The sequence below is a fragment of the Marmota flaviventris genome, chromosome 6 (assembly GCF_047511675.1).
Source record: "Marmota flaviventris isolate mMarFla1 chromosome 6, mMarFla1.hap1, whole genome shotgun sequence".
Taxonomy (NCBI): Eukaryota; Metazoa; Chordata; class Mammalia; order Rodentia; family Sciuridae; genus Marmota; species Marmota flaviventris.
Window position 1 is genome coordinate 123,143,377 of NC_092503.1, and position 24,966 is coordinate 123,168,342.

Below are 24,966 nucleotides of genomic sequence, written 5' to 3' on the forward strand. Positions count from 1 at the left end.
GCCATAGTAACGGGTTAGTCCTTGACTTAACTTGTCACTCTCAACCCCCCTTTATCCCCTTAGTAAACAGCTGGGAATGATGTTAACACCATGTGTGAGGAGAGGGGGGCACAAAGCCCATCCTAGCAGCATGGCTGGAATGCCTATCCCTGCCATTTCTGGTCCCAATGGAGCCAAGCTAAACTTGACCACTTCCCTTTCTACAGCAGCATCCCATTTCTTATAAAAAATAAAAGCCACTTGACCAACCTGCCCCCAATGGCATTCATCCCAAAGCAAGACAGAGACAGAGATAAAGCTTTATTGTGGAAAAACTGAGTTGGCAGAAGTTTGAAAACACAACAGTCGAGCCCATCTATAATATATAGGGGCTGGGGTTTCCCATTCAGTCTGTACTGCCCTTCCTCACCCTCAGATGGGTTTCTCCCCTTCAAAAACTCCTGGGTCTGCCACTGGTCACAAAACAGGGTAACATACTATCACATAATCCTAGGCACTAGCTTCTAATCTCTCAGGTTCCCTCCTCAGTTTGTAAATCCTATGGAATGTTATGGGGGCTGGTCTGCTCAGTGGAGGAGGCTTCAGTTGGTGGTTTCAGGGGCACCCCAGGCATTGATTCAGGTGGGGGGCCACTTTCTTCTAGGAGATTGCCCTGATAGAGCCGGCGAAGGCGGGACAGTTCTCTTTCTGGTGGCTGTTTCCAGGTGTACCATGGGTACCAAGGGTCACCTGAAACTAGGGTAGGAGCTGGTGGTGTAGAAGTCACAGCTCCATGAGATGTACTGAAGTCAAGGTCCCGGGGTTCAACCTGAGGAATGTGGTAACTGAGGAGACCTAACGGATTCAAAAAAAGAAAGAAAATTAGGGAGGAACTTGTTAGTCACTGGGTACATTTATACATGTTGTATATTGCACAAAATTAGCTGGCCAAGGTGGCAACTGAGGGATGACATACTGCCTGGGCATTTGACTGCAAAGCTATGCAGACTTCCCCACACCAGGATTATATAGCTGCATCCATTCTAGGGGAGGAGTACTATGGGCAAAACACTATGTAGTCCATGACCAGAAATTTACACAAAGATCCTCCTATGAGGGTTGAGATTATAGCTCATGGGTAGAGTCCTTGCCTAATTTGTGCAAAGCCCTGAGTTCAATCCCCAGCATTGCAAAAACAAAGATCATCCTATGGTCTTGTTCTGGTAATAGGACCAGCAACTGAATAATAAGAGAGAAGGGAAAGGAAAGATGAAGGACAAGGGGACAGGGAAATGACAAGGTTAAGAGATTCAGCAGAGCTGACAAGGGATAAGAGTAAGGGATAAGACTCTCTTGAGAAGAACGTGTTGAATATTCCCTTCCTGGAGAGGCGGGAACACTTACAAGCACCCCCTAAGCCTAAATTACCTTCCCTCTGCCTAACAAAATTGCCTTGTCTCCCCCCTCCTTTTTTTTTTTTAATATTTATTTTTCAATTATAGTTGGACACAATACCTTTATTTTATTTATTTTTATGTGATGCTGCGGATTGAACCCAGGGTCCCACACATGCTAGGTGAGCTCTACTGCTGAGCCACAACCCCAGCCCTGCCTTGTTCCCCTTTTAACACTCACCGTGATCTCTGGCTTTCTGGATGGCCTGGGTCAACTTCTTATGCTGCTTCATACAGACTCCTATGAAAAGAAAAATAACCTGGTATTCATTCTATAAGACACAGTAACTAAAAGAACATATTGCTTCTATATGGTGATAGAGCGCTCTGGATTTGGAGGATATGGTTTTGCCTGATGACTCCACTCTCCTAATCCTTCTTTGGGCCTCAGTTTCCCCATATGCCTAATGGGAAGAATCCTACCCCTCTGAGAGCTGGGATAGTAAATTAAGATACCGAGACACCACAGGGAAGCCATTTAATGATAAAGGCTGCATGACACAGAACAGTACATAATTCAATGTATAACTGTGGTTAAAAGGTTGAGTTGGAAAATCCTCAGAGTCAATAGGCAAGAAGTGATTTCAGATCTGGGGAAGATCATTTGAGAGTGGCAATAATTGTCTCTTTAGCTTTCTACAGCAATAAAAAGCTCTGTGGAAAACTGAACACTGGTCATGGTGCCACCCCCCAATAATGGTGGGTTCAGATTATTCTTTGCAAATTTATCTTGCTTGAAAGCAGGAATTGGCAAATTTTTTTTTTTTTTGGGGGGGGGGGGTATAGGACCACACAGTAAATATCTTAGGCTCTGCAAATCCTGTGGTCATCATCTCAGCTACTCAATTCTGCCACTGTTGCTAGGGAGCAAACAGGATTTCATACTGTAGATAATAGAAAATAAATGGACATGGTAGTGGGCCAGATCTGGTCTGTAACTGTAGTCAGAGAACAGATATAATCCTAAATTGTTAACCTTATAATTTTAAATCTGGAAAATCTAATTTGTCAATGGTATAAAAGAACTTACGTGACAGTCAAGTGGTGAGAAAAGTCTTCTGGGAAGAGACATTAGATAAAGGAAATAATCACCTTTTATTTATTTATTTAGGGAGTGGGGATTGAACCCAAGGGTGTTTTACCACTGAGCAACATCTCTTTTTTAATTTTCATTTTGAAACAGTGTCTCACTATATTGCTGAGGGTGTTGCTGAGATTAGCCTCAAACTTGAGTCTCTGAAATGGGAGGCATGTGACCCACACACATCACAAACATTTACTTTTTGTTTGGTACTGGGGATTGAACCCAGTGCGTCACACATGCTAAGCAAGTGCTCTACCACTGAACCATGACCCCAGCCCCCCCCCCCCCCCTTTTTAACCTTTATTTTATTTATTTTTATGTGGTGTCCAGGATGGAACCCAGTGCCTCATGCATGCTAGGCAAGTGTTCTACCACTGAGCCACAACCCCAGCCCGGCCCCCAACAATTTTTAAGAACTACATTTATAAAGTCTGCTCACAGAGGTCCTAACCTGTATTTTGCCCACATGTAATTAATTGTTTTAGCACCTTATATTCACATTAAGCCAAGATTTCCAAAAGCATACTTTGTATGCCAGAAGTAATAGACATCAAACAAATACCTCATCTAACTGCATGAACAAGAAGTGTCCCAAGGAAAAACTATTCTGGTAGTTGTAGAGATGACAGGCTAACCTGTATATGGAGCATGGAAGATGATACCCGTGTGGGCACAGACAAACTGTTCCAAGAGCTTCACATTCTGTGGGGGAGAATGGTAGAAACAAATGAGAAGACGAGAGGGAAGACTAAAGAACATAATCCTTACACACCCATACCAATGCCCTCGACCCCTCTCTGTCTCTCTGGATGCTATCCTCTTCCATATCCCAGTTTTAGCCTCATCCATTCATTGGTCTTTCAACCGTTTCACATGCACATCCTATATTGTCACTGGGTTGATACAGAAGTCAAACTTCTATTTTTGACATTATTGTTTTGTTGTTATTACTATGGGATTATAGGCCACCATGCCTAGCTACAGGAGTTAACTGCTAAAGGTAGCCTTCAAGCAAAAACTTGGGGAGACTCACTGGAAGTCCCAGAAATCACCCAGAAAATGCTGCTGTAATAAGTATATACAAATGACTAAGAGATACAACAACAAACTAACTGAATATAACATACATACAAAGAACAATTTGTTTTTTTTTTTTTTTAATTTTTTATTGTTGGCTGTTCAAAACATTACATAGTTCTTGATATATCATATTTCACAATTTGATTCAAGTGAACAATTTGTTTTTTTATTTAATTCTTTTTCTTTTAGTTGTAGATGGACACAATACTTTTAGTTTTTTTTTTTTTTTCATGTGGTACTAAGGATTGAACCCAGTGCTTCACACATATTAGGCAAGTGCTCTACCACTGAGCCAAAACCCCAGCCCCAATTTATGTTTTAATTACACAGAATGACTCACAACTAGCAAATCAATTACAGGAAATTAGATTCTTAAGGAAAAATCAGGTAATCTGGGGAATGGCAGGTAGGCAGAACCGTCTATAATCTCAGTCTTGGTTATATAATTATTTATGCCTCTTTTTATAAACTATTGTATCTGATTGAAACTGGCAAGGTATTTGGGACTGCCCTATAACCTGTGTCATAAGGGTCATTAGAGTAACTGGACTCCCCCATTTGCTGACTGATACACAAATGCCCTCCAACTCCCCTGATAACCAGTCATACATCTTAGGCTCTAAGATCTTCATTACAAACTCAGAAAAGCATTTTCCTGTTATCATTCTTAAAATATTTTCTTTCTTTTTTTTTTTCCCTTAAAAATATTTTCAAATTCTTGAAAGAGCAAGTCCTGTCCTGCTCAGTGTTGAAGGCTTTCTGAATAAAAATAGTCTACTAGACTCTTTACATTTCTTCATATCTCTGTCTTCCAGCCCCAGGACTCAGAATGCCACTAAACATTGACATGACCACAAAATAAAGAAAACCACAGGAAAAAGGTAAGTGAATATAGTCATTAATAATTATAGTAGATATAAAGGAAGTTTGGGGCATGGTTCTCCTATTAGAAACAAGCCTTTCTATAAGGTGTGGTGCCCCACACACCTATAATCCCATCAAATCAGGAGGCTGAGGCAGGAGGACTGGAAGTTTGAGGTCAGCCTCAGCAATTTACCAAGGCCCTAAGCAACAAAGCAAGACCCTGTCACAAAATAAAAAGGGTAGGGGATGTGTTTCAATGGTTAAGTGCAACTGGATTCAATCCCTGATATAAAAATAAGTCTTAAAAAAGGTAATTTTTTCTTGCCTGCCAATTTATACTGTAAATTTCATGGACATGGAATAAACCTTCTTAGTCCAATTCATAATAGAGGTAAAAAACTGGAGAGGGATGATTTTATATTGCAAAAGTCACTGCAACATATACTGCAGGGGTGCCAGAATATGAAGAAGTGTGGTGTACCTATAGTAATCTCTTTAGCATTACAAAGAGAGTCCAAATATTCTCCTTACCCTAAAGTCGACATACAAATTGTGATCCCGGCAGATGGGACAAGGATTCCCAGCAATTTTATTCTTTCGCTGTAGAGAGAAGAAACTGGTAGTTGGAGGATGTTCACAGCCTTGTCAAAAAAAAAAAAAAAAAAAAAAGGGCTGCTTCTACGGTCCCTATGGCCCCCACCCTCACACCACATCCCACCTAGGTACTGCCCTCAGAAACTCACAATGCAGGTCTTTCGAGTTTGCTGGGGTGGGATACCACCTTTGTGGTTGCGGCGGTAGTCAGCCCAGACTGGGCGATTACCATAGCGGTTCTGGTATTCTGAAATGAAAGAGAGGTCATTCCTAAGTGAGGGTGTAGGGGTGTCTCTATTTACTTCAGGCCCCACCTGACCCACTCTTTCCCCATTTAAGGATACCTTCTGAGTCCAGATATTTCCAGGGTTCATTCTCATAAGGGGAAATGGGAACTGAGGGCAATGAATCTTTTTCAGGGGGGGCACTGGTGCAAACAGTCTGGAGGGTAACCTATAAAGGGAGGGATGAAAAAATGAGTTCAAGAAAGACTCACCTGTTTTATCATACTTTGGGAAGAGGACAAATGCATGTTAATGTAATTTATAAGGAATATATATATGAAAGGAAATATTTTGTTGAGATTAAACTGACAAAAATCAACAATTACTCTCCCTATCTGGATCCTGAGAGGCTAATATAGGAGGAAACAATCTTATTCAAGAAAACAATTTTAGAATATGGCACATAAAAAGTCTCTGTGCTTATGGGAAATTAGTTGGGTCTAATGGGAGAAAAAAGGAGTATATTCAGTCTTTTGGAAGTTAGATGTGTGGTGGCAAGGGGATGCACAGGATAAGTTGAGTCTTCAACTCAATCTCACAGCAAGACAGAGTTCCCAGTTTTATAAAATGTTGAAGTTCAACATTCCATAGGGAAAAAACAAACTTGGAGTCCTAACGCCAGCTTTAAAGCTACCAGGCCTGCTATTAATTCAGTGGTGTCCTGTCAACATTCCTCAGTCCCACTCTAGGGAGTGGCAGCGGGGTAAGCCTAGCTTCTCACCTTGTCCCACCAAGAAACTGCCCTGCCCTATCAAGAACCTCCAGGGTGGTAAGTACGTGAGGCTGAAGGGAAACCTCAATCCCAAGGACAGAACTAAGGTCGAATGCATGCTTTGATAAGAAACTAAATTATTAAGATAAAGAGCTGAGAATCTGGTCCCTATGTCGTGAGAATGTATCCTGGCTTTACTGGGAGATAGCCGGGCTGGTGGAAATTACGATCCCTCAATCAGAGGACACTCGAGAGCATCACAGATTTAGATACTACTTACGTAGTTAATACCTAATTGTACACGACCAAGGATCAATCCCACCACCTGGTTATATTGCTGAAGTATAGTATTTGGGAACAGAATGACAGCTGACTCGAGGTTTTAAGCCTGGATTCGGGCAATACCGGGCAAGGGGTGGAGTTGCCGGAATTGAAGTGTTGCCTACACAGCAGAGACATAAGAACGTGGGTCTCCCCTCGTGGATTCTCGGAAGTGCAGCTTCCACCTAGAGAAGGCATAACTAAATTGGGATTGTACATAATATCCTCTGAGGAGTTACCTGAACACCTCTGGCATTTCGGAAAGTGGAAAAGATAGGAAACCGCCTCCCAAGCGTGTTCAGTACGGCGGCCGCCATCTTGACGTACGCCCAACGTAGAATGCATGAGAAGGAAACTGCGCATGCTCCAGACAACCGACGCGGATAGGGCAAAGGGCGATCCCGCAGTGCGGAAGGCAACCGCGCGCGTTTGCGTCAGGACGGAAGCGTAAGAGGGGGGCTTGTTAGAGACGCTAATTTCAACTGCGTCACAATCGAATTAGGCTTCAAAAATATTTTTTTCCTGGACCAATCATTAAAACTATTAGATTCCATACTTAGACTTTGCCTTTTAAATAATTTTGAAGTCGATTTTGACCAGGATTCTTTCATTGCGCATGCGCACCTTCGTTTCTACCAACCCGGGGTGAGAAATGTTGTCCAAGGCGGAAGTGGTAGAAGCAGAGGAAAGGGTGGTGCTAGGCTCCCTGGTCACGCGTACAAGACTGGGGGACAGGAAGGAGGCGGAAGAGGGTACTAGAGGGAAGGGGCTGGCGTCGGCGAAGGAAGGATAGCCAATCAGCTGGCGAGTTGTCTTTCGGGTTGACCAATACGTTCACGCCTCGCGCACAATGTCTCGCGACAAGGGCGTTTCACTAGCACGTTTGGGCGCGTTGGGCGGCGTCCGGGTATAAAAGACTCCGCCCGAGCGGGCAGCCGCCATTCTGGGGTTCGTTTAGAGGTAAGTTTGTTTTTCTTGTCGTTTAGTGGGCAAAATTTTGCGGAGTACGGTGGAGTAGTTCATGGAAAAGGAGTGGGTTCGGTTGGGAACCACGGCCTATATGAAGCGGCTGTTTGGTATGGGGTGTGGAAGAATGTTTTGGGACGTCAAAAGTGCTACTTTGGAGTGTGTTAAAAGCGATCCGTACTGATTACATCTTTCTCCCTTGTGTTCCTTTTATCCCAGGTTTGAATTTTCTCGGAGAAAGACAGGCCTGCCACGAGGAAAACAGAAACAAGCCGCAGCTACATCTAAGTCCTTGAAAGGATCCTGAGAGGGGGGAAAGGGAAAACAGCAGCCACCAGCCCAACCACTTGTGTCTTCTGCCCCTACCCACCTATCGTGCCCACCCCACCAGCCCACGCTGCTTGGGACTTGAAATCTGTGGCCGAAGGACCGTCACCACATAACTTGAAAAATAATCAACCACCTTCCCTTCCCAAACCCACCCAATTTCACTCATCCAGCGTTTCCTTTTTTGATTTCCACTCAGAATTTTTTTCTACGACCCCCCTCCCTAAATGGAGTTGGGTGGGGGGGAGTGAATACTGAGTTGGCCTTTATTTTTTAAGAGACTTTTTGATCCAATGAGGCCCCCCAAATAATTTGAGTTTTGGGTCCTGGTTGGTTGTTTTATTTTTTTTCTCCAAAATTTTACCCCCTCCCCCCTGAGCCCGAGGTGCTGACGTCGCAAAAAAATTGGATAGTAAGTGTCGAATTTTCAAAAACCAGCCTTGCAACAAGAAATCAACGTTTCCCGTTGTGAAACCAAAAATAATGAGAGGAAGAAATGAGACCATAGAACAAATAGAGAGCTGGAGATGGACCGATCTGGTCATTTAATCTCCATTAAAAAGGGCCTTTGGGTCTGAAACAGTCTTGTTCTCTCTCCCCTACCACCTACCTCTTCCTGCCCTGCTGCAGGCAAGGAGAGGGTGGAGGGAGGGCCAGCAAGTGAGGATTTTGATGGTTAACCCTTGATAATCCAGTCAATTTCCAGACTGCCAAAGCATGTGTTTGCTTTTTATAAGGAGGAATGTTTACCTTCCTCTAGTTAGCAGTCTTCAAAAGGGTTAATGAGCTCACATACAAAAGATGGTGGATCTTGTGGCCCAAAAGTCCCACTTCTTTGTGTGTGAGACAAGCAGGGCGCCTTTCAATTTGCCAGATTAATAAGCAATCTGTACATAAAGATTGCAGGGTAAGGAGATGGGCAGAGAGAAATAACAGCTGGCTATGACTTAAAATGATTGTTAAATCCTCTCAATTTTAATGTAATTTGCTTGGGGTATATTGTATGGTTAAGATAGGTGGCAATCTATGAATAAAGATTGCAAGACACTTAATTCAGGGCAAAATATAATCTTAGTACCAGTACATACAATAATAGTTGGGGAGGTAAATGTCTTGTAATTGTTGCAGCTTGCATAGGTTATTTAAAAGCAAAAAAGTGATTAACATTTTAACTTGATACTTTTTGGTGGGGGGTGGATACAGTTAAAATAGAGGGTGGAAAGGTGGGGAAATGTGGAATTCAGGAGTATAATTTTAAGAGCCATTTAGTGCAATTGAATGCTAGCTTTCTAAAAGATTTGTGTCGTTAAAAGGAATTTTTTTTCTTCCCTGCTTCAATATGGCGACTTTCCTTGTCCTTTTGTCTTCCAAGCGGCGTTGCAGGTTGTGTCTTGACCCATTTTTCTCCTGTCCTCCCACCTCAACCCTATTTGTTGAGAGGGGTCCAAGTCCTCCCCCTTTTCCTTTATTAGGGAGGATGGGGTGGCCGGTGGTAGCAGATTCATTTCTTCCTTGCAGAAAATTGTTCTTTTAAATAATTTAATTGCTTTTATTTTCACTATTCTCTTACTGATTGAAAATAGGTCAGAGATTATTCAGGATTGGGGGTTGGCTTCTGTTATTTTTTACTTAAGAGTGTATTATAATGTAATAGCTACCGGCAGAGCTGGAATGAATTTAATTTTGAATCCTCTTCTCCATTACAAAATGGCGTCCCTCCTTTGTTGTTTTTCTTCTCCTTTTGCCATCCAGAGCTTAGGGCCGCCCTAGAAACTTGTTCTAGTGGGAGGAGCAGCATTGAAAGGTGATGTAATCAGCTTGCTTCCTCCTCTCTCCACCCTCTCAAAACTCCACCCCTGAGCAGATTCCTTCTGGACTCCTGTGCACATTGCTGCTAGGGAGATACATTTTCTTGTTTAGATAAAATCTTTTGATAAAAGCTTATAGGAATTAGATATTGAGGCTGTCCATCTCCTTGGGTAGCTCTAGTTGATATTTTTAACAACCAACCCTTTGCTTTTTATTTTCACTTTTTCCTCCATTCATCACAACTACTTGGAAGCTTACCCCACTTCAGTTTCCAGGAGTGGAAAAACAGTCAAACCTCAGCTGCACTTTAAGAAGACTAGGAGGCTTTTGGGGTTGTGTGTGTGAGCTTGTGTGTTTGTATATATGTGTGGGATTGGGGACAAAAAACAAAGGGCTTGTAACTCGAGTAGACAATTGGGGCCTAATGACATTTTTGCTCAGTAATCAGTCCTTGGGCCTCTTTTGGATGCTCTGTAATGAGAATCTGGGCGGGGGTGGGGGGGGGGGAGGGTGAGTACTTTCAGGACTTTTCTTCTAAATCACCCTTATTCCCACCTCTCAGTTCGGGGATAAACTCTTTGTATTCAGTGCTGTGTCACGTTCTCCAGTTGCTTAGTTCCTGTACATTGGTGCTAGGATGAGAAGTGAATCTTTAGGAAAGGAGGCGGCAGTTGTAAACTCAAGGCAGGGGGAATCAAGCTACGGTTTCTGGTAAGCAAAACATTTCTGGTATTACATTTCACAACCTTCATTTCTTTTTTCCAAAGAACCACCTTTTTGAATTTCTTTTTCCTTCCCTTCTAAAAAGAAATTCCTTAGAAGCATTAATGAAAAAATAATGTCCTCTTCATTTTTTTTTTAACTTGTGCAGTTGCTGTTGCAATGGTGCATGTTGAAAGCCATGCCCTACCTGAGACTGATATTGGGTGTCCAGTTCTTTTCTTATCTCTTCCCAACTTTTTCAGTCAAATCTTCAGCAGACTATCCATATACCTTTCATTTTTTTTTTTTTAAGTCCTGTAATGAAACGTAGGGGTTCTAGGCAGAATTGAAAACCCACTTTATACAATATACAATTGTCCTGGGAAACTTAAGGCTAATTTTTGCTGGGTTCGGGTTCTCAAATTTAATTTCTGGTTTGGATGGGAGGGACTCTTCCATGTGTCTATTGACCACAGTCTTTTTTTTTTTTTTTTTTTTTTTTTTTTTTTTAAAGCAGTTTGCCATGTACTTCTGCAGCATACCTACTTGGGAGCTGAACATTACACCCATTGGGGTTCCTGATCTCTAGTGAGCAGGGGATTAATAAAGAAGATCTTCCTTAACATGGGAGATGGGAAGCAAGGCCTACTAGGGAAATCAGATCTATCCAGAGAACTTTGGAGAACCTGATCCTTGTAGTTGGCCAGAATTCTATTCTGGAATCCTTTCCTGTGGGTGGAAATGGTGTATGTGATTTTGCACATCTTTATTGAGAAGCAAATAAGCTCATACCAGGTTTTCAAAATGACTGAGAGCTAGGGGCCTATCACTTAGAAGAAAGGAACTCGTGAATCACCTGAGGGACATAATTCAGTCCACTGATGTCCATTAGGAAATGCCTAAACAACAAAGAAAAGGAACAGCATTTTCATTTCTAAAAGTGCTAAGGCCATAATGTAAATGTGGGACTCTTCTTACTAAAAAATGATAGTGCTCTGGCTTGCATAGAATTTTTTCCCAAAACAATTCAGTACTGTTTTGTTGGTGATGGGTGTGGAATAACTTTAGCCAAAATGGATTTTTTTTTTCACCTTAATCATAATAACCCTGAAGTAAGATTCATTTTGGAGGCAGGTGCATGAATTTTATCTCTGATAAGTAGAAAATTCCCTAGTGCTTTGCATCAGTAGTACATGCCTCTGCCTGAAACATCCTCCATAAAGAAAGCCTAACTTAGGACAAGGTAAAGTGAGGCCAGAGGGTTGCTTCCTGCACCTAACCACTCTTAATGTACCTGTTACCTTCAAGGAATTTAGCAGCTCATTAAAAACATGACTTATCTGGATTATTCCTGGCTCCAGAAACAGACCCAGGCCCAAATCTGGAGTGACATATTTTCAAGCTGTATTCCAGGCCCAGATCTGGAATGACTTGGTCATTGCTCCTGCCTTCCTCAAGTCATCTTCTGGACTGGAAGACTGTCAGAAATATTGGGCTTTTCATATTTTCCAGAATGTGCTGACTTCAAAGTAGGGGAACTAGATTTTAAGACACTTTGGAATCCTTAATTTTGAGTAAAAACTACTTGAGAAAAAATCACCATGAGAAAATCCACTTAACATTTTATCACATGATTGATGTTCATGAGACAAAATTCAAAATTTTAGTTATTTTTCCAAAATACAATAGTGGGAAATGGATATTCTAACATTCTGTCTTGTCTCCTAGCTTCCTTCACTGTTAAATCTTTTATTCTTTTCTATACAAATGGGAATTTAAAGTATCTGGGTCCCATTTCCAGCAGAGGGCACTGAACACAGTTTAGCTTTATACTCATTGGTCCATTTTTCTTTCTATGAATGAATATTAATATTCTCTCTTCCTGTTAATTGAAGGAACATTTGATTTCAGGTGACTTTTTTTTTTTTTTTTTTTAAAGTTCCTGAACAAAGTAGGGGTAGCAAGCCTATTGGCTTAGCTTTGTAGTTGGATATACAAAGAGGAGTTCTCCAAGGTTTATGTATACTCAGCTCTGGCTTTGAATTGGTGGAGTCAGCTGTGTTCAGGGGGCACTGGTTTGAAGTGATGTTTAATTCAAGACTTTATCAAATTGAACATATTTTGGTTTGGGATTTAATGGTAGGTGTTCATGTATGTATGTATAGATAATATTTTAAGAATTTCTTAGTCTCTTGCATATGATATTAGTCTGAGCCCATTCATAGCTTTTCCAGTCCCCAACAGATGGGAAATTTATTTTTATATATTCCTTTATTGTATTCCTTTCTTGTATCTATTCATCTCTAATTTATTATCATATAATCTTATTACATGGAAAAAATTTCCTTCTCTCTTTGTGTAAGAATTACCATGTAGTTAGCCCACAAACTTCTACTAATCTTCCAAAATTCTACTTGAATCTTTTTTTTTTTTTCCTCTTCTCTGATCTCAGGTTTCACTTGTTCTTATGGAGGTTCCAGGGCAGCAGCTTCAGCACATTTAACCTAGTTTTGCCCATTTAACATTTCTTAACAATTTGTTCTTTCCCTGTGTTCAGTCCACAGGTCATGATCTCCAGAACCAAGATTGTACTACTACCCTTTCCTTTCTGGGCTGCTGCCTCACTGCTGCTGTGGCTGCTGCTTTCCTAGGTTGTTAGGACTTACACATTTAGAAATTGACTGACCATTTTCTGGGGGAAAACTAAAAGATTGTTGTGCTGCTTTTTCATTGTTTGAGAACAAACAGAACTAATTTGCATTATCTTACAAGAAACCTGTTCCCTTTACTGCACAAACTATAGTCATCTTTGTAAAATAATTTATTTCTTTTCACTCTTCCACGGTGTTGCCTGTTAACCCTGCTAGATGCTGGATGCAGAAAGTCATCTTTTCCCCTTCCTACCAGAATCGAGTGTTTGTAGAGGTAGTATGATAAAACTACCAGTCAAAACCATATGGATTTTAAATTATGTCTGTGGAACTTTGGTTCTGCCTAGAAATTGCTTCACACTTCTGTCCCTTCCATAATAAGTATTTAGTTTTTATCTAACTCTTCCAACCTGGTCTAAAGTAGCTGCTTAAAATTTAATAGCATTATTCCAGCCTTTAGCTTTGTTGCAGTCCTAATAGTTCCATGATTTTTAGTTTTTTTAGGTTAGGCCTTTCTTGAATATCCTGGACAATGTTGTGGTTTTTGAAAGTAGAGGGTCAGATTTGCATCTTTGCTTTTATAAGCCATATTTTTCTTGGAAACAATAAAAACCTGTGTAGGTGTTTGGTCAATGTGTGACATTATTCAAGGTTTAGGAAGACCTGCTTGACATCCTATGCATCAATTTGTGAACATTTCTGGGAGCTACTGTCACATTTTCTGGGGAATGGATTCTCTTTCCATGTTTTATTTCTCTGTCACCTGTACTTCAGGTGACACATATCCTGCCACTTGTGGTGATTATGACTCTTAAAGGGTTGAGATAGAAAGGAATTGACTCTTACAAGACATTTACCCCAAACACCTGAGATTGACCCAGTTCAAGCTTTGGAGTTCTTTCAGGCCAATTTTGTCATTAAGGGAGGTATCCTAACAGCAAAAAATAAAAGCCTTGTGAAGTTAAGCATCTTGTTACAGGAATTGGAGTCTTACCTCTAATCAAGTGAAATCCAGCTGTGTTAGCAAGGATGTAACAATGAAAGACAGGTGGGCGACCCAGCCCTCCATTTTAATTGCCTTCTGATTCAATCATGTATTAATCCCATGCTTAACTTGACAAGAGTTTTCTCAGTGACCATTAAGTAATTAGTGTATCTTGTCAAATACAATGATGGCATATTGGAACTGTCCTTGCCACCCATTTATTCTGTGGGTTTGTTTTTTCCTCTAGAAACCATAATCATGGGTTCAGGTCCCATAGACCCCAAAGAGCTTCTTAAGGGCCTGGATAGCTTCCTGAATCGAGATGGGGAAGTCAAGAGTGTGGATGGGATTTCCAAAATCTTCAGGTGAGTCTGTGTCCTTTGGATTAATTATGAGTAGAGGATACTGTGCATTGTATTATGGCTACAGTTGAGGCAGTAGAACTGAATGTCCTAGAGAAGACAGGAGAATAAGTGAAAAAAGATTCAAATCCAGTGATTTTAGGATAAGGGATTAGAAAAGATGATTCCTTTGTTTCTGGCCATAATGGCCCCCCAAGATTTGGACATCCATAGATCCAGAGGAGACATGGCTTTAGGAGAGCAGGGGAGCCTGGTGATAGAATTCTTGATTGATTTGGGACATTTTTCACTCACCCTAAATATCATTTTCTTTGAGATTTTCATGTTTTCTTGGGAAAAGCATATAACAAACCATTTTGGACAGACACAAAGGGATGGTTGTTGAGGGCTGGACTTTTCACCTAGAAGCAGAATCAGATATATACTGTGTGTTAGGGAAGGAATGATGTCCCCCTCCCCAGATCAGAGAATTCAGTGCCTCCTGAATTATCTTCCATCCTCATCCTTTCATGGGTTTCCATGTCACCCTGGATTCACCCAATCCTCCTAGAGGCCTGTATGACTCTCCACCTCTGGAGCAAGACTCAGTTATCACAAGTATTTAGGCACTCTACTGGCTAGATTCTTTGCTAGACCTTGCTACCTTTCTAACTCTTAACTCATTTCCTACAGCCTGATGAAAGAAGCACGGAAGATGGTGAGTCGATGCACTTATTTGAACATTCTCCTGCAGACCCGTTCATCAGAAATACTGGTCAAGTAAGTGGGAATCTGGGTGGCTGGCCTGGGAAGAAGTAGTTAGAAGATAGGGGAGGTGAGGCATGTGGTTCTTGGGGTCATTGATGGTGGACCAGGACTGTGGGATGTGGTAGTTCCAAAACCCAGGAAGTACTTATATTCTATTCCTATCTGCCTGCAGGTTTATTGATGTTGGTGGCTACAAGCTTCTTAACAATTGGCTGACATATTCAAAGACAACCAACAACATTCCCCTCCTCCAGCAAATTCTGCTGACCCTGCAGCACCTACCACTCACTGTGGACCACCTGAAGCAGGTACCTTTGGTCTTAACCCTGGTTCTTTTTTTTGGGTTACCCTGACAGGTGAAAAACTCATACCAACTCTAATTTGGCTGTTGGTTGGGGCCTGTGAGATAGAAAAAAATAGTTCAGAATTGGAAGACTTGGTTTGAATTGATCTCCTTTGATAGGTGTGTAGCTTGGGATACTTTAAACCTCAGTTTATCTGTCTATAAAATGGGAATAATCATACCTACCTCACTTGGTTGTCCTGGATTAAGAAAGAATATGTCCATAAAGCTTTTGTAAAAGGTACAAAGTCTGTATTAGTCGCTGTTAAGGGACTATGGAGGGATTATAAGTTTGTAGGGGTGTTAGCTCTAAGTGAACTTATTTCCCTTCTTGCATTTACCTTTTTGCTATTCCCATATCTTGTAGAATAACACCGCCAAACTGGTGAAGCAGTTAAGCAAGTCAAGTGAGGATGAAGGTAGGGTGCTTGTCATGGACTTTGTTCCATTATTTCCATATGATTATCTTCATCTCTCTCCCTATCTTTAGATTGTCTTTCACTCCTGCCTACTTTCTACTTTAGTTTGCTATTTCCTTCAAGAATTTAATTTCTCACCAGGAGCAGTGGCACACAGCTATAATCCCAACAACTCAGGAGGCAGTAGGATTTCAAGTTTGAGGCTAACCTCAGCAACTTAGTGGACCCTGTCTCATGATAAAAATTTTTTAAAAAGAACTGAGAATGTAGCTCAGTGATAAAGGGCCCCTGGGTTCAATCCTCAGTCCAAAAAAAAAAAAAAAAGAAGAAGAAGATTTATTTAAATATTCTAACTTAACTTGCTCCCTCTTCATTATCTTCAATTCCAAATGAAAATATCCATTTCCTTACTATTGGATATGAGATAAGATGCCACACTTCAACTTATAGCTGATTCTTTCACTTGGTAGAAAATTTATACACTTAAAATTCTTGGGGGAAGCAGAGTGAGATGATGGCACATTCTTATAATTCCAGCTACTCCAGAGAAAGGAGGATTATACATTTGAGACAAGCTTGGAAAACCTAGTGAGACCCTGTCTCAAAGTAAATAAGGGCTGAAGGTGTAGCTTGGCAATAGAGCATTTGCCTAGCATGCATGAGGCTTTGGGTTCAATCCCTAATATAGGGAAAAAGAAAAATTCTTGGAGGAAGTATTGTCATTCTAGAGTGAATTGTACACATTTACTCATGTAAATAAATATAGCGTATACTGGGACCTTCAACATCTGTTTTCCTAACAATAGATAGACTAGTTCTGATAAAAATATATTCCTAAAGAATGTGAGCAAAATCTTGACTCTTATAATATATCATGGTTCTAATAATGACAGATTCTTTCCTTTTTCAGAGTTCATGGCAAGGACTGTATAGTTTAGGCTTGAAGACAAAGCTTGACTCCAGAAAGTCACTCCCTTTCAAGATCTCTGTTTCTGTTATCTACCCAGGCCCCAAATCAGTAGTTTCCCACCAGCTGAGCAATATTTTATTAGAGCAGTAATCAGTTCTTGTACTTATTCTTGTAAAAATCCAGGATTGCTCTTTGTCTGTAGGAAATTGTTTGCTAGGTCCTCTGGTAAGAGGTTTTGGCCTCTTGGATGTCAAGGGAGTATGTACGCCTGTTTCAAGTTCTTAGTTATAGAAAAAAAAGCTCTGTGAACACCTCTCCAAAGTCCTAGTTTGCTGTTTTCTTTTTTTTTAATTTAAAAAATTTTTTTAGATGTTGATGGATCTTTATTTAATTCATTTTTATTTTTATTCATTTCATATTTTATTCATATGCGGTGCTGAGAATTGAACCTAGTGCCTCACATATACTAGGCAAGCACTCTGCTACTGAGCCACAACCCCAGCTTCCCCCTCCTCCAGTTTGCTTTTAAATCGCATTATGGTGTAAGTGAAGAAGTATTCCCTAGTTTTCCATCCCCTCACTCCCCATGGTGGAGATCAAACCTAGGTCCTTGTACCTGATAGGCAAGTGCTATACCACCATCAAGCCACATCCCTAGCCTGAGTTGTTTTTTTTTTTTTTTTAAAGCCATTATCATTAACATCATTCTAGGAGGGGCTGGAACTGTGGCTCAGTGGTAGAGTGCTCGCCTAGCACGTGCGAGGCCCTGGGTTCAATCCTCAGCACCACATAAAAATAAAATAAAGATATTATGTCCAACTACAACTTAAAAAAAAAAAAAAATTGTTCTAGGAAAAAAGCTTGCTCTAGAAAATCTTTTAGAAGTTTGGTTTTTGGGACATCTCATGTTCTTAAAAGTCTGGATTACTTTTTCTATTGCACATATTTTCCCAGTAGTTTTTCAAACATAGCATTTTTCTGTTAACCAGGAAAACTACTGAATTATTACTAAATTATTTACATTACTCACCTACAGAGCTCCAAAAATTGGCCTCAGTCCTTGTCAGCGACTGGATGGCTGTCATCCGCTCCCAGAGCAGTACCCAACCAGCTGGTAAGTGCTTAGTCTTTTATTCCTTTTTTTTAATTTCATTCCCACTAGGATGTGGCCTTCGGGTGTCCCTTGTCAGTTCCACTTCTGACAGTCTTTTCTTAATCCAAATGAAATCCTTTTCTACTTTTTTTTTTTTTTTTTATCCATGACAGAGAAAGATAAGAAAAAACGTAAAGAAGAGAGCAAGAGTCGAGCCACTCCTCCTGAACGACCTTTGACTGAGGTGAAGGCTGAGACACGGGCTGAAGAGGCCCCAGAGAAGAAGAAGGAGAAACCCAAATCTCTGCGAACCACAGCACCAAGTCATGCCAAGTTCCGTTCCACTGGTAAGATGTTGACTGGCCTCACAGGGAGGGCCTGGGGGCATGTGCACAGCTGTCACCTCATGGAATACTTCCATTTGTAATATGAAAGAGGGAAGTCTACTGGAGAATCTGGGAGGCACTTGAGAGAAGATTGTTGAGAAGAAGGGTAGGACAATTGGTTAGTGTTAGGAGATGGGTTGAACTGACAACAACACTTATCTCCCCAAGGACTAGAGCTGGAGACACCATCTTTGGTACCTGTGAAGAAGAACGCCAGCACCGTGGTAGTTTCCGACAAGTACAACCTCAAACCCATACCCCTCAAGCGCCAGAGGTATGGACCCTGTTGCAGGTTTCTAAATAGTTGGGTCTGTGGACACACAGTGGAAAGAAGGGGTGAATCAAATGTTATTGATTACTCCTCTTCCCATAGCGCCACGACTGCTCCAGGAGATGCTGCCCCTCCTGCAGAGAAGAAGTATAAGCCCCTCAACACAACACCCAATGCCACCAAAGAGATCAAAGTGAAGATCATTCCTCCACAGCGTGAGTCTGAAACAGGGAATGCACTGGGAATTAGGAGTATGCTCTTTTCTTGGGAATGAATGTCCTAGGAGGGAAAGGTTTTTTGTTTTTTCCCTCTTTATTGTTTTGTTTTACTTGCCTTTGATTTCTTAGTGTCCTTTAATGTTTGCACCTCTGGGACTCTGTTTTCTTAGTGTTATTTAGGAGTAATGTTAGAGATAAGGTAGGGATGCTCCCATTCAGTGACTGGTCACAGGCATGACTTTGTTGTAGGATGATCTTACATGTTCACAGGAATTTATTTCATGGTTTCCTGTGCTCTAATTCCTGCACAAAGCGATGCCTTACCTTCCAAAAGAAAGATGAAATAACCTCAGGAATTTTTTGTGTGAACCCTCTTGCCATGTGTTCCTCGGTCACCTTGAACTTTTGTGACCTAAGTGTACACAAAGTCTCCATCAGCCCATCTTCATCTTAAACTTTGAATAGGACTGTGAAGGATGATTCCATTCTATGCTCTTTTGTTTTATAGCTATGGAGGGCCTGGGATTTCTGGATGCTCTCAATTCTGCGCCTGTTCCAGGCATCAAAATTAAAAAGAAGAAGAAGGTGCTGTCACCTACTGCTGCCAAGGTATGGGCACTAAGAAGTGAGTTTCTGTGACAGAGTACACAAGATCCAGAGGAAGAAAGGGCACAGCATCAAGGAGCTGTTGGGGGAGGATTGGGAGTAGGACTGTAGAAGCCAGAAGGTTCCTTTATAGCAACTGTTGGGCATCTTACTCAGGTCCTGGACTAATTGCTTTGCCTTCAACTTGGCTTCCTGTCAGTTCATTAACTTTTTTTTTTCTTTCATAATAGCCCAGCCCCTTTGAAGGGAAAACAAGCACAGAACCAAGTGCAGCCAAACCTTCTTCCCCAGAACCAGCGCCCCCTGCTGAGACAATGGACATAGACCGCCCAGGCACCCCAGTGCCACCTGTTGAAGTCCCCGAGCTTATGGATACAGGTAATCTGGAAACTGATTTGGGCTTGAGGGGTTTCTTTCTTTCTTTTTTTTTTTTTTTTTAGTTGTTCATAGACCTTTATTTATTTATTTATATGTGGTGCTGAGAATTGAACCCAGTGCCTCGCATGTGTGAGGCATGTGAGCCACTGAGTCACAACCCCAGCACCTTGAGGGTTTTCTGAAAGGAAAGATTTGAATCTGAAACCTCTCCTGCTTCCAGCCTCTTTGGAGCCAGGAGCTCTGGATGCAAAGCCAGTAGAAAGCCCTGGAGATCCTAGCCAGCTGACCCGGAAGGGAAGGAAAAGGAAAACTGTGACATGGCCTGAGGAGGGCAAACTGAGAGAATATTTCTATTTTGAACTGGATGAAACTGAACGAGGTAAGACCCCAAGTTTCCTGTGTAATAGATGTGTATAGGAAATTTTTCAAGGACTCAGTTGTGTTTACTTTTCTCCTCTTTTTTCTCTTGTCAATAGTAAATGTAAACAAAATCAAGGACTTTGGTGAGGCAGCTAAAAGAGAGATACTGTCAGACCGACATGCATTTGAGACGGCCCGCCGTCTAAGCCATGACAACATGGAAGAGAAGGTGCCCTGGGTGTGCCCTAGGCCCCTGGTTCTGCCCTCACCTCTTGTCACCCCTGGAAGCAACAGCCAAGAGCGATACATCCAGGCTGAGCGGGAGAAAGGGATCCTTCAGGAGCTCTTCCTGAACAAGGAGAGGTGAGCAGAGAGGTTTAGGTCCTGGGATGTGGAGTGCTTGCACTGCTAAAGGGACTATGACCTTGGAAATTAAGAAGTGGGTAGAGCTGGGTGCAGTGATACACACCTGTAATCCCAGTGGCTCAAGAGGCTTAGGCAGGAGGATTTGAGTTCACAGACAGCCTCAGCAACTTAGTGAGGCCCTATCTCTAAACAGAAAACACAAAAGGACTGGGGATGTGGCTCAGTGGTTAAGCGTCCCTGGGTTCAATCCCTGAGCCCCAAAAAAAGGTGGGGGGCGGGTTATAAGCTAGAAAGAACTTCAAAAACCTAAATAAATATCGTTCTTTTTTTCTCTTCCATTGCCTGCGGTATTCCTGATAGTCCTCATGAGCCTGATCCTGAGCCCTATGAGCCCATACCTCCTAAACTCATCCCACTAGATGAGGTAAGTGCCAGTGGTACATGATGATAGTGGGTGACAACAGAGGTTGTGATGGTCATTGATTTCCATGTAAGATATCTCTGCATTCCTTCTCATCAGTGATGATTTTTTTGCCTCTCCTCTTGTTAGGAATGTTCCATGGATGAGACCCCGTATGTTGAAACCCTGGAGCCCGGGGGGTCAGGTGGCTCACCTGATGGGGCCGGAGGCTCCAAGCTACCTCCTGTTCTAGCCAATCTTATGGGAAGCATGGGTGCTGGGAAGAGCCCCCAGGGGCCTGGAGGAGGAGGCATCAATGTCCAGGAGATCCTTACCTCCATCATGGTATGAGCCCTCTTCCTTTTTAAATTCCTATGGAACCTCCTAAGTCTTTTTTTCTGATTCTCTCATTCTCTTTAGCCAAGGTCTTCCAGTCTTTCCCCTTTACCTCCTAAATATTAGCTCTTTTTCTACCAGTGGTTACCCTTGTATTTTATTGACTTTTCCCTCTTGCCTTCTTAATCCTCACAGGGCAGCCCAAACAGTCATCCTTCAGAGGAATTACTGAAACAGCCAGACTATTCAGACAAGATCAAGCAGATGTTGGGTAATCTTCAGGGCAAGCCCCAGGGGTCTGGGGGAGGAAGCCGACTGTGGAGTTGGGGGAAGCAGAGTTTCACAGACACGGAAAGCACAGGGCTATTGCCACTAGGCAAGAAATGGGAGGGGAAGACTGGACGGAGAGTGTTACTCTGCCAGGTTGGTCTAAGAGGGTCAGATGGGCACACCTACATGGGAAGCCATACCATTCTTGTAGAATCTTCTTGCTGACTATTTTCCGTTTTTTTTTTTTTTTAATTAACAGTGCCACACGGACTTCTAGGTCCTGGTCCAATAGCCAATGGTTTCCCACCAGGAGGCCCTGGGGGTCCCAAAGGCATGCAGCACTTCCCCCCTGGGCCTGGGGGACCTATGCCAGGTAGGTGGTGAGTGAGGGGTTGAAGTGGGCTTATCTGCTTAATTGCACCCTGGTTAACAGTAGAGGAGTAACTAGAAGGTGAGAGGTAGTTTAGATTGGGAGATTACAGTTCCTAACTGACAGTTAGCTGATATTCTGTCCCTTCTTTTTCTTCCTTAACAGGTCCCCATGGAGGCCCTGGTGGACCAGTGGGTCCACGTCTTCTGGGTCCCCCACCCCCTCCCAGGGGTGGTGATCCCTTCTGGGATGGTCCAGGTGACCCCATGCGGGGTGGCCCAATGCGAGGGGGTCCAGGACCAGGTCCTGGACCATATCATAGAGGCCGAGGTGGCCGAGGAGGAAATGAGCCACCACCACCACCACTTCCGTTCCGAGGGGCCAGAGGAGGTCGCTCTGGAGGAGGACCTCCAAATGGACGAGGGGGCCCGGGTGGGGGTATGGTTGGAGGTGGTGGGCATCGTCCTCATGAAGGCCCCGGTGGGAGCATGGGCAGCAGCAGTGGACATCGTCCCCATGAAGGCCCTGGCAGTGGCATGGGTGGTGGCAGTGGACATCGTCCTCATGAAGGCCCTGGTGGAGGAATGGGCAGTAGTCATCGTCCCCATGAAGGCCCTGGTGGAGGAATGGGCAGTGGACATCGTCCTCATGAAGGCCCTGGCGGTGGCATGGGTGGTGGCAGTGGACATCGCCCCCATGAAGGCCCTGGAGGAGGAATGGGTGCCAGTGGTGGACATCGCCCGCATGAAGGCCCTGGTGGGAGCATGGGTGGAAGTGGTGGACATCGTCCCCATGAAGGCCCTGGACACGGGGGACCCCATGGCCACCGGCCACATGATGTTCCTGGTCACCGAGGCCATGACCATCGAGGGCCACCTCCTCATGAGCACCGTGGCCATGATGGCCCTGGCCATGGGGGAGGAGGCCACCGAGGGCACGATGGAGGCCACAGTCATGGAGGAGGTAAGGATTACACTCTGCTGTCCACGTGGGTTTTGGTGTTCCATACATGTTTGTGGTGGTTAGGGGAGAGGCAGAACACATGAGGTTTCCCTGTCTCTGGCTCCCAGTATGCATGGCAGTTTCTACCCTCTGCCTTTTCCCCCAAATGCTTAAGATATAGTGGTCTCTTTGAGATTATCCTTAGAATGTTGTGAACTGGGGCAGTGAGGGTGGCATTGACCTCTTAGGCATTTCCTATCTGACCATTTTGCCATCATTTTCCTACAGATATGTCAAACCGACCTGTCTGTCGACATTTCATGATGAAGGGCAACTGCCGCTATGAGAACAACTGTGCCTTCTATCACCCGGGTGTCAATGGGCCCCCCCTGCCCTAGGGACCACCTGCCTACCCTACCCACATGCCCCCCTGTGGACTGCAGCCTTGCTCCTTCCACCCTGTTATGGCTTCTGTGAGGCCCAATTTCCCCCTTCCCCAGCTGATGAGGAGCCGGCCCCCTCAGTTCCCACCTGCTTGGGTTCCTGGGGGTTTTCTGATCACTGGTGCGCATTGATGTACATATTTTCCTCCAGTCTGGGAGGAGAGAGACTGGACACATTCTGTAACCTGGACTGCTGAAGAGGAGACCCAGTTGGCTTCATTTTATGAGGAGATTTGCCCTGTGTCCCAAACCCCTTTCCAGTATTACCCCTAATGCCTGAGAACCTAAAGCTGGTTATCCTGGAGAACACCTCTACTCTCCTATTGTGGGTCCTCCACATGCACACAGAACTCAGACATGGGATCCACTGCACTTAGGAAATCATCCCAGCCAAGTTCATTATTCCTCATGGGGTGGGGTGATGGTAGGGGTATTATGTATCCCACTGCACTGAGAGGGCTCAATCAAGCTGGATTTGAGTTCTGGAATATACCATCCCCGCTCCTGTTCCAACTTGGGCTTTAGAGTTCTGTCTCAAGACACAACTTTTTGTTTCTACACCCAAGTTTACATCATGTGTCTGCTAGGTTCAATGATGGCAACTTCATATCTGCATCCATCCAGTGAAAGTTTTATCTGGCAGAGGTGTGGCTGGTGATGTCGGTCTGCCTCTGCCAACCTGCTGTTCTGGAGACTTCATAAAACACTTCAGTGAGACCAGCTTTTCATCAACTTAAGCCCACTATGCTGGGCCTGACAGTCACACTACATGCACTGCCTTTGGGAGTTTGCTTGCTCCTTACCCACTTGGAACCTTGTCAGTGTGAGGCTTCCAAAAATCTTGCCCTGTCAGCCACCTCTGAATGAATCCCCACCAGGTGATTTCCTGGGTGGATTCAGTAAGATGATTTTTGCCCCTTCCCAGTTCTTTCCTTCACCTGTCTTGGCATCAGTTGTTTTCTATGAAAACAGTGGATTGGTTGGGTTTTGTGCAGGGTCTTGGGTTAGAGCCACAATGGATTTGAGGATGAGTATTTCTTTTTCTTTTGGTTTTGTATATTTTGTACATTAATAATAAACAGTGGAAATAGAAGCAGCTTATTTAACCCCTGTTGTGTTTGGACTCTGTTCATTAAAAAAAAAAAAAAAAGGTGGGGGGGTGGGGTGGAGAAACAGATGGTGGATTGGAGTTACTTGGCATTTATTTGCCTGTTGGCTTCATCAGAACAGCAAGGACCAGTATTTCTGAACTTCACCTGGTCGCCGATTGCAGTTACAGTCCAGCACTTTGCTGCTGCATGCTTCTCAGATGTGGGCCTGATGATTTGGTTTAATCTCATGTAGCTGCAGGTTGGTACTGAGTGTCTCTAACCTGCCATATTATTCTCCCCTACCTTAAGTACTTAAAACAGCTAGATAATACCTTTTTAGAAATATTAAATACATTATTATAAGCATTTATGGAATCTCTTTCAGTCCTTTGGAGCTAACATTTGTTCTACCTTCAAGTCACAGAGTTGGTATCAAATATTGAAGGAACACGGTTGTCCTTCCATATCTTGTCACAGGAGAGTGATTCCAGGACCTGCCTAACCCCCACATACACCAAAATTCAAGCATGCTCAACTCACACAAAATGGCATAGTTGCATATAATCTATATACATCCCCCTGTATTTGAGATCACCTATAGATTATACCTAATACAATGTAAATCCTACATACATATATAATGACAACATACAATGCAATTATTTTTGGACAAATACTTTTGATATATATTTGATTGAATCTGGATGTGGAACCATGGATACAGAGGGTTAACTCTACTTTGAAATATATGTGAAACACTTTGTGAGATCTTTGGGAGTACAGAGCTCCTCATAGACTGACTGTGGGCCTGTCAGTTCCAGCTGAATCTACCAGCCTTGTGGA

At 43.0% G+C, this 24,966-nt stretch overlaps 2 protein-coding genes across 2 annotated transcripts; one reads left to right on the forward strand and one right to left on the reverse strand.

Annotated features, from left to right (window-relative positions):
- Positions 1-285: 285 nt before the first annotated feature.
- Mrps18b (mitochondrial ribosomal protein S18B) lies at positions 286-6,723 on the reverse strand. The gene is made up of 7 exons (XM_027923078.3): positions 6,612-6,723; positions 5,400-5,508; positions 5,205-5,302; positions 4,993-5,061; positions 3,153-3,219; positions 1,615-1,674; positions 286-834 (listed from the first exon to the last, which is right to left on the reverse strand). Exons 1-7 carry the CDS (start codon positions 6,687-6,689, stop codon positions 539-541), a joined length of 777 nt encoding a protein of 258 aa, XP_027778879.1. The 5' UTR covers positions 6,690-6,723; the 3' UTR covers positions 286-538.
- A 586-nt stretch (positions 6,724-7,309) lies between these two features.
- Positions 7,310-24,138, forward strand: Ppp1r10 (protein phosphatase 1 regulatory subunit 10). Its single transcript, XM_027923060.2, has 20 exons — positions 7,310-7,332; positions 7,558-8,077; positions 14,060-14,177; positions 14,847-14,933; positions 15,094-15,229; positions 15,632-15,683; positions 17,630-17,707; positions 17,860-18,033; positions 18,241-18,346; positions 18,446-18,558; positions 19,070-19,170; positions 19,398-19,545; positions 19,766-19,924; positions 20,022-20,268; positions 20,632-20,695; positions 20,822-21,016; positions 21,203-21,278; positions 21,537-21,650; positions 21,813-22,610; positions 22,878-24,138. The coding sequence occupies exons 3-20, from the start codon at positions 14,071-14,073 to the stop codon at positions 22,985-22,987; spliced, it is 2,865 nt and encodes a 954-aa protein (XP_027778861.1). The 5' UTR covers positions 7,310-7,332; positions 7,558-8,077; positions 14,060-14,070; the 3' UTR covers positions 22,988-24,138.
- Positions 24,139-24,966: the final 828 nt, after the last annotated feature.

Excerpts from the sequence above, each read along its gene's own strand:
- Mrps18b (XM_027923078.3), bottom strand. The coding sequence starts at position 6,689 with ATGGCGGCCGCCGTACTGAACACGCTTGGGAGGCGGTTTCCTATCTTT. Across the intron at positions 1,675-3,152 it reads CTTCCATGCTCCATATACAG|GAGTCTGTATGAAGCAGCAT; the intron begins GTTAGCCTGTCA and ends TTCTTTTCATAG. Across the intron at positions 835-1,614 it reads CCAGAAAGCCAGAGATCACG|GTCTCCTCAGTTACCACATT; the intron begins GTGAGTGTTAAA and ends TGAATCCGTTAG.
- Ppp1r10 (XM_027923060.2), top strand. The coding sequence starts at position 14,071 with ATGGGTTCAGGTCCCATAGACCCCAAAGAGCTTCTTAAGGGCCTGGAT. Across the intron at positions 21,017-21,202 it reads AGATCCTTACCTCCATCATG|GGCAGCCCAAACAGTCATCC; the intron begins GTATGAGCCCTC and ends TAATCCTCACAG. Across the intron at positions 21,651-21,812 it reads GCCTGGGGGACCTATGCCAG|GTCCCCATGGAGGCCCTGGT; the intron begins GTAGGTGGTGAG and ends CTTCCTTAACAG.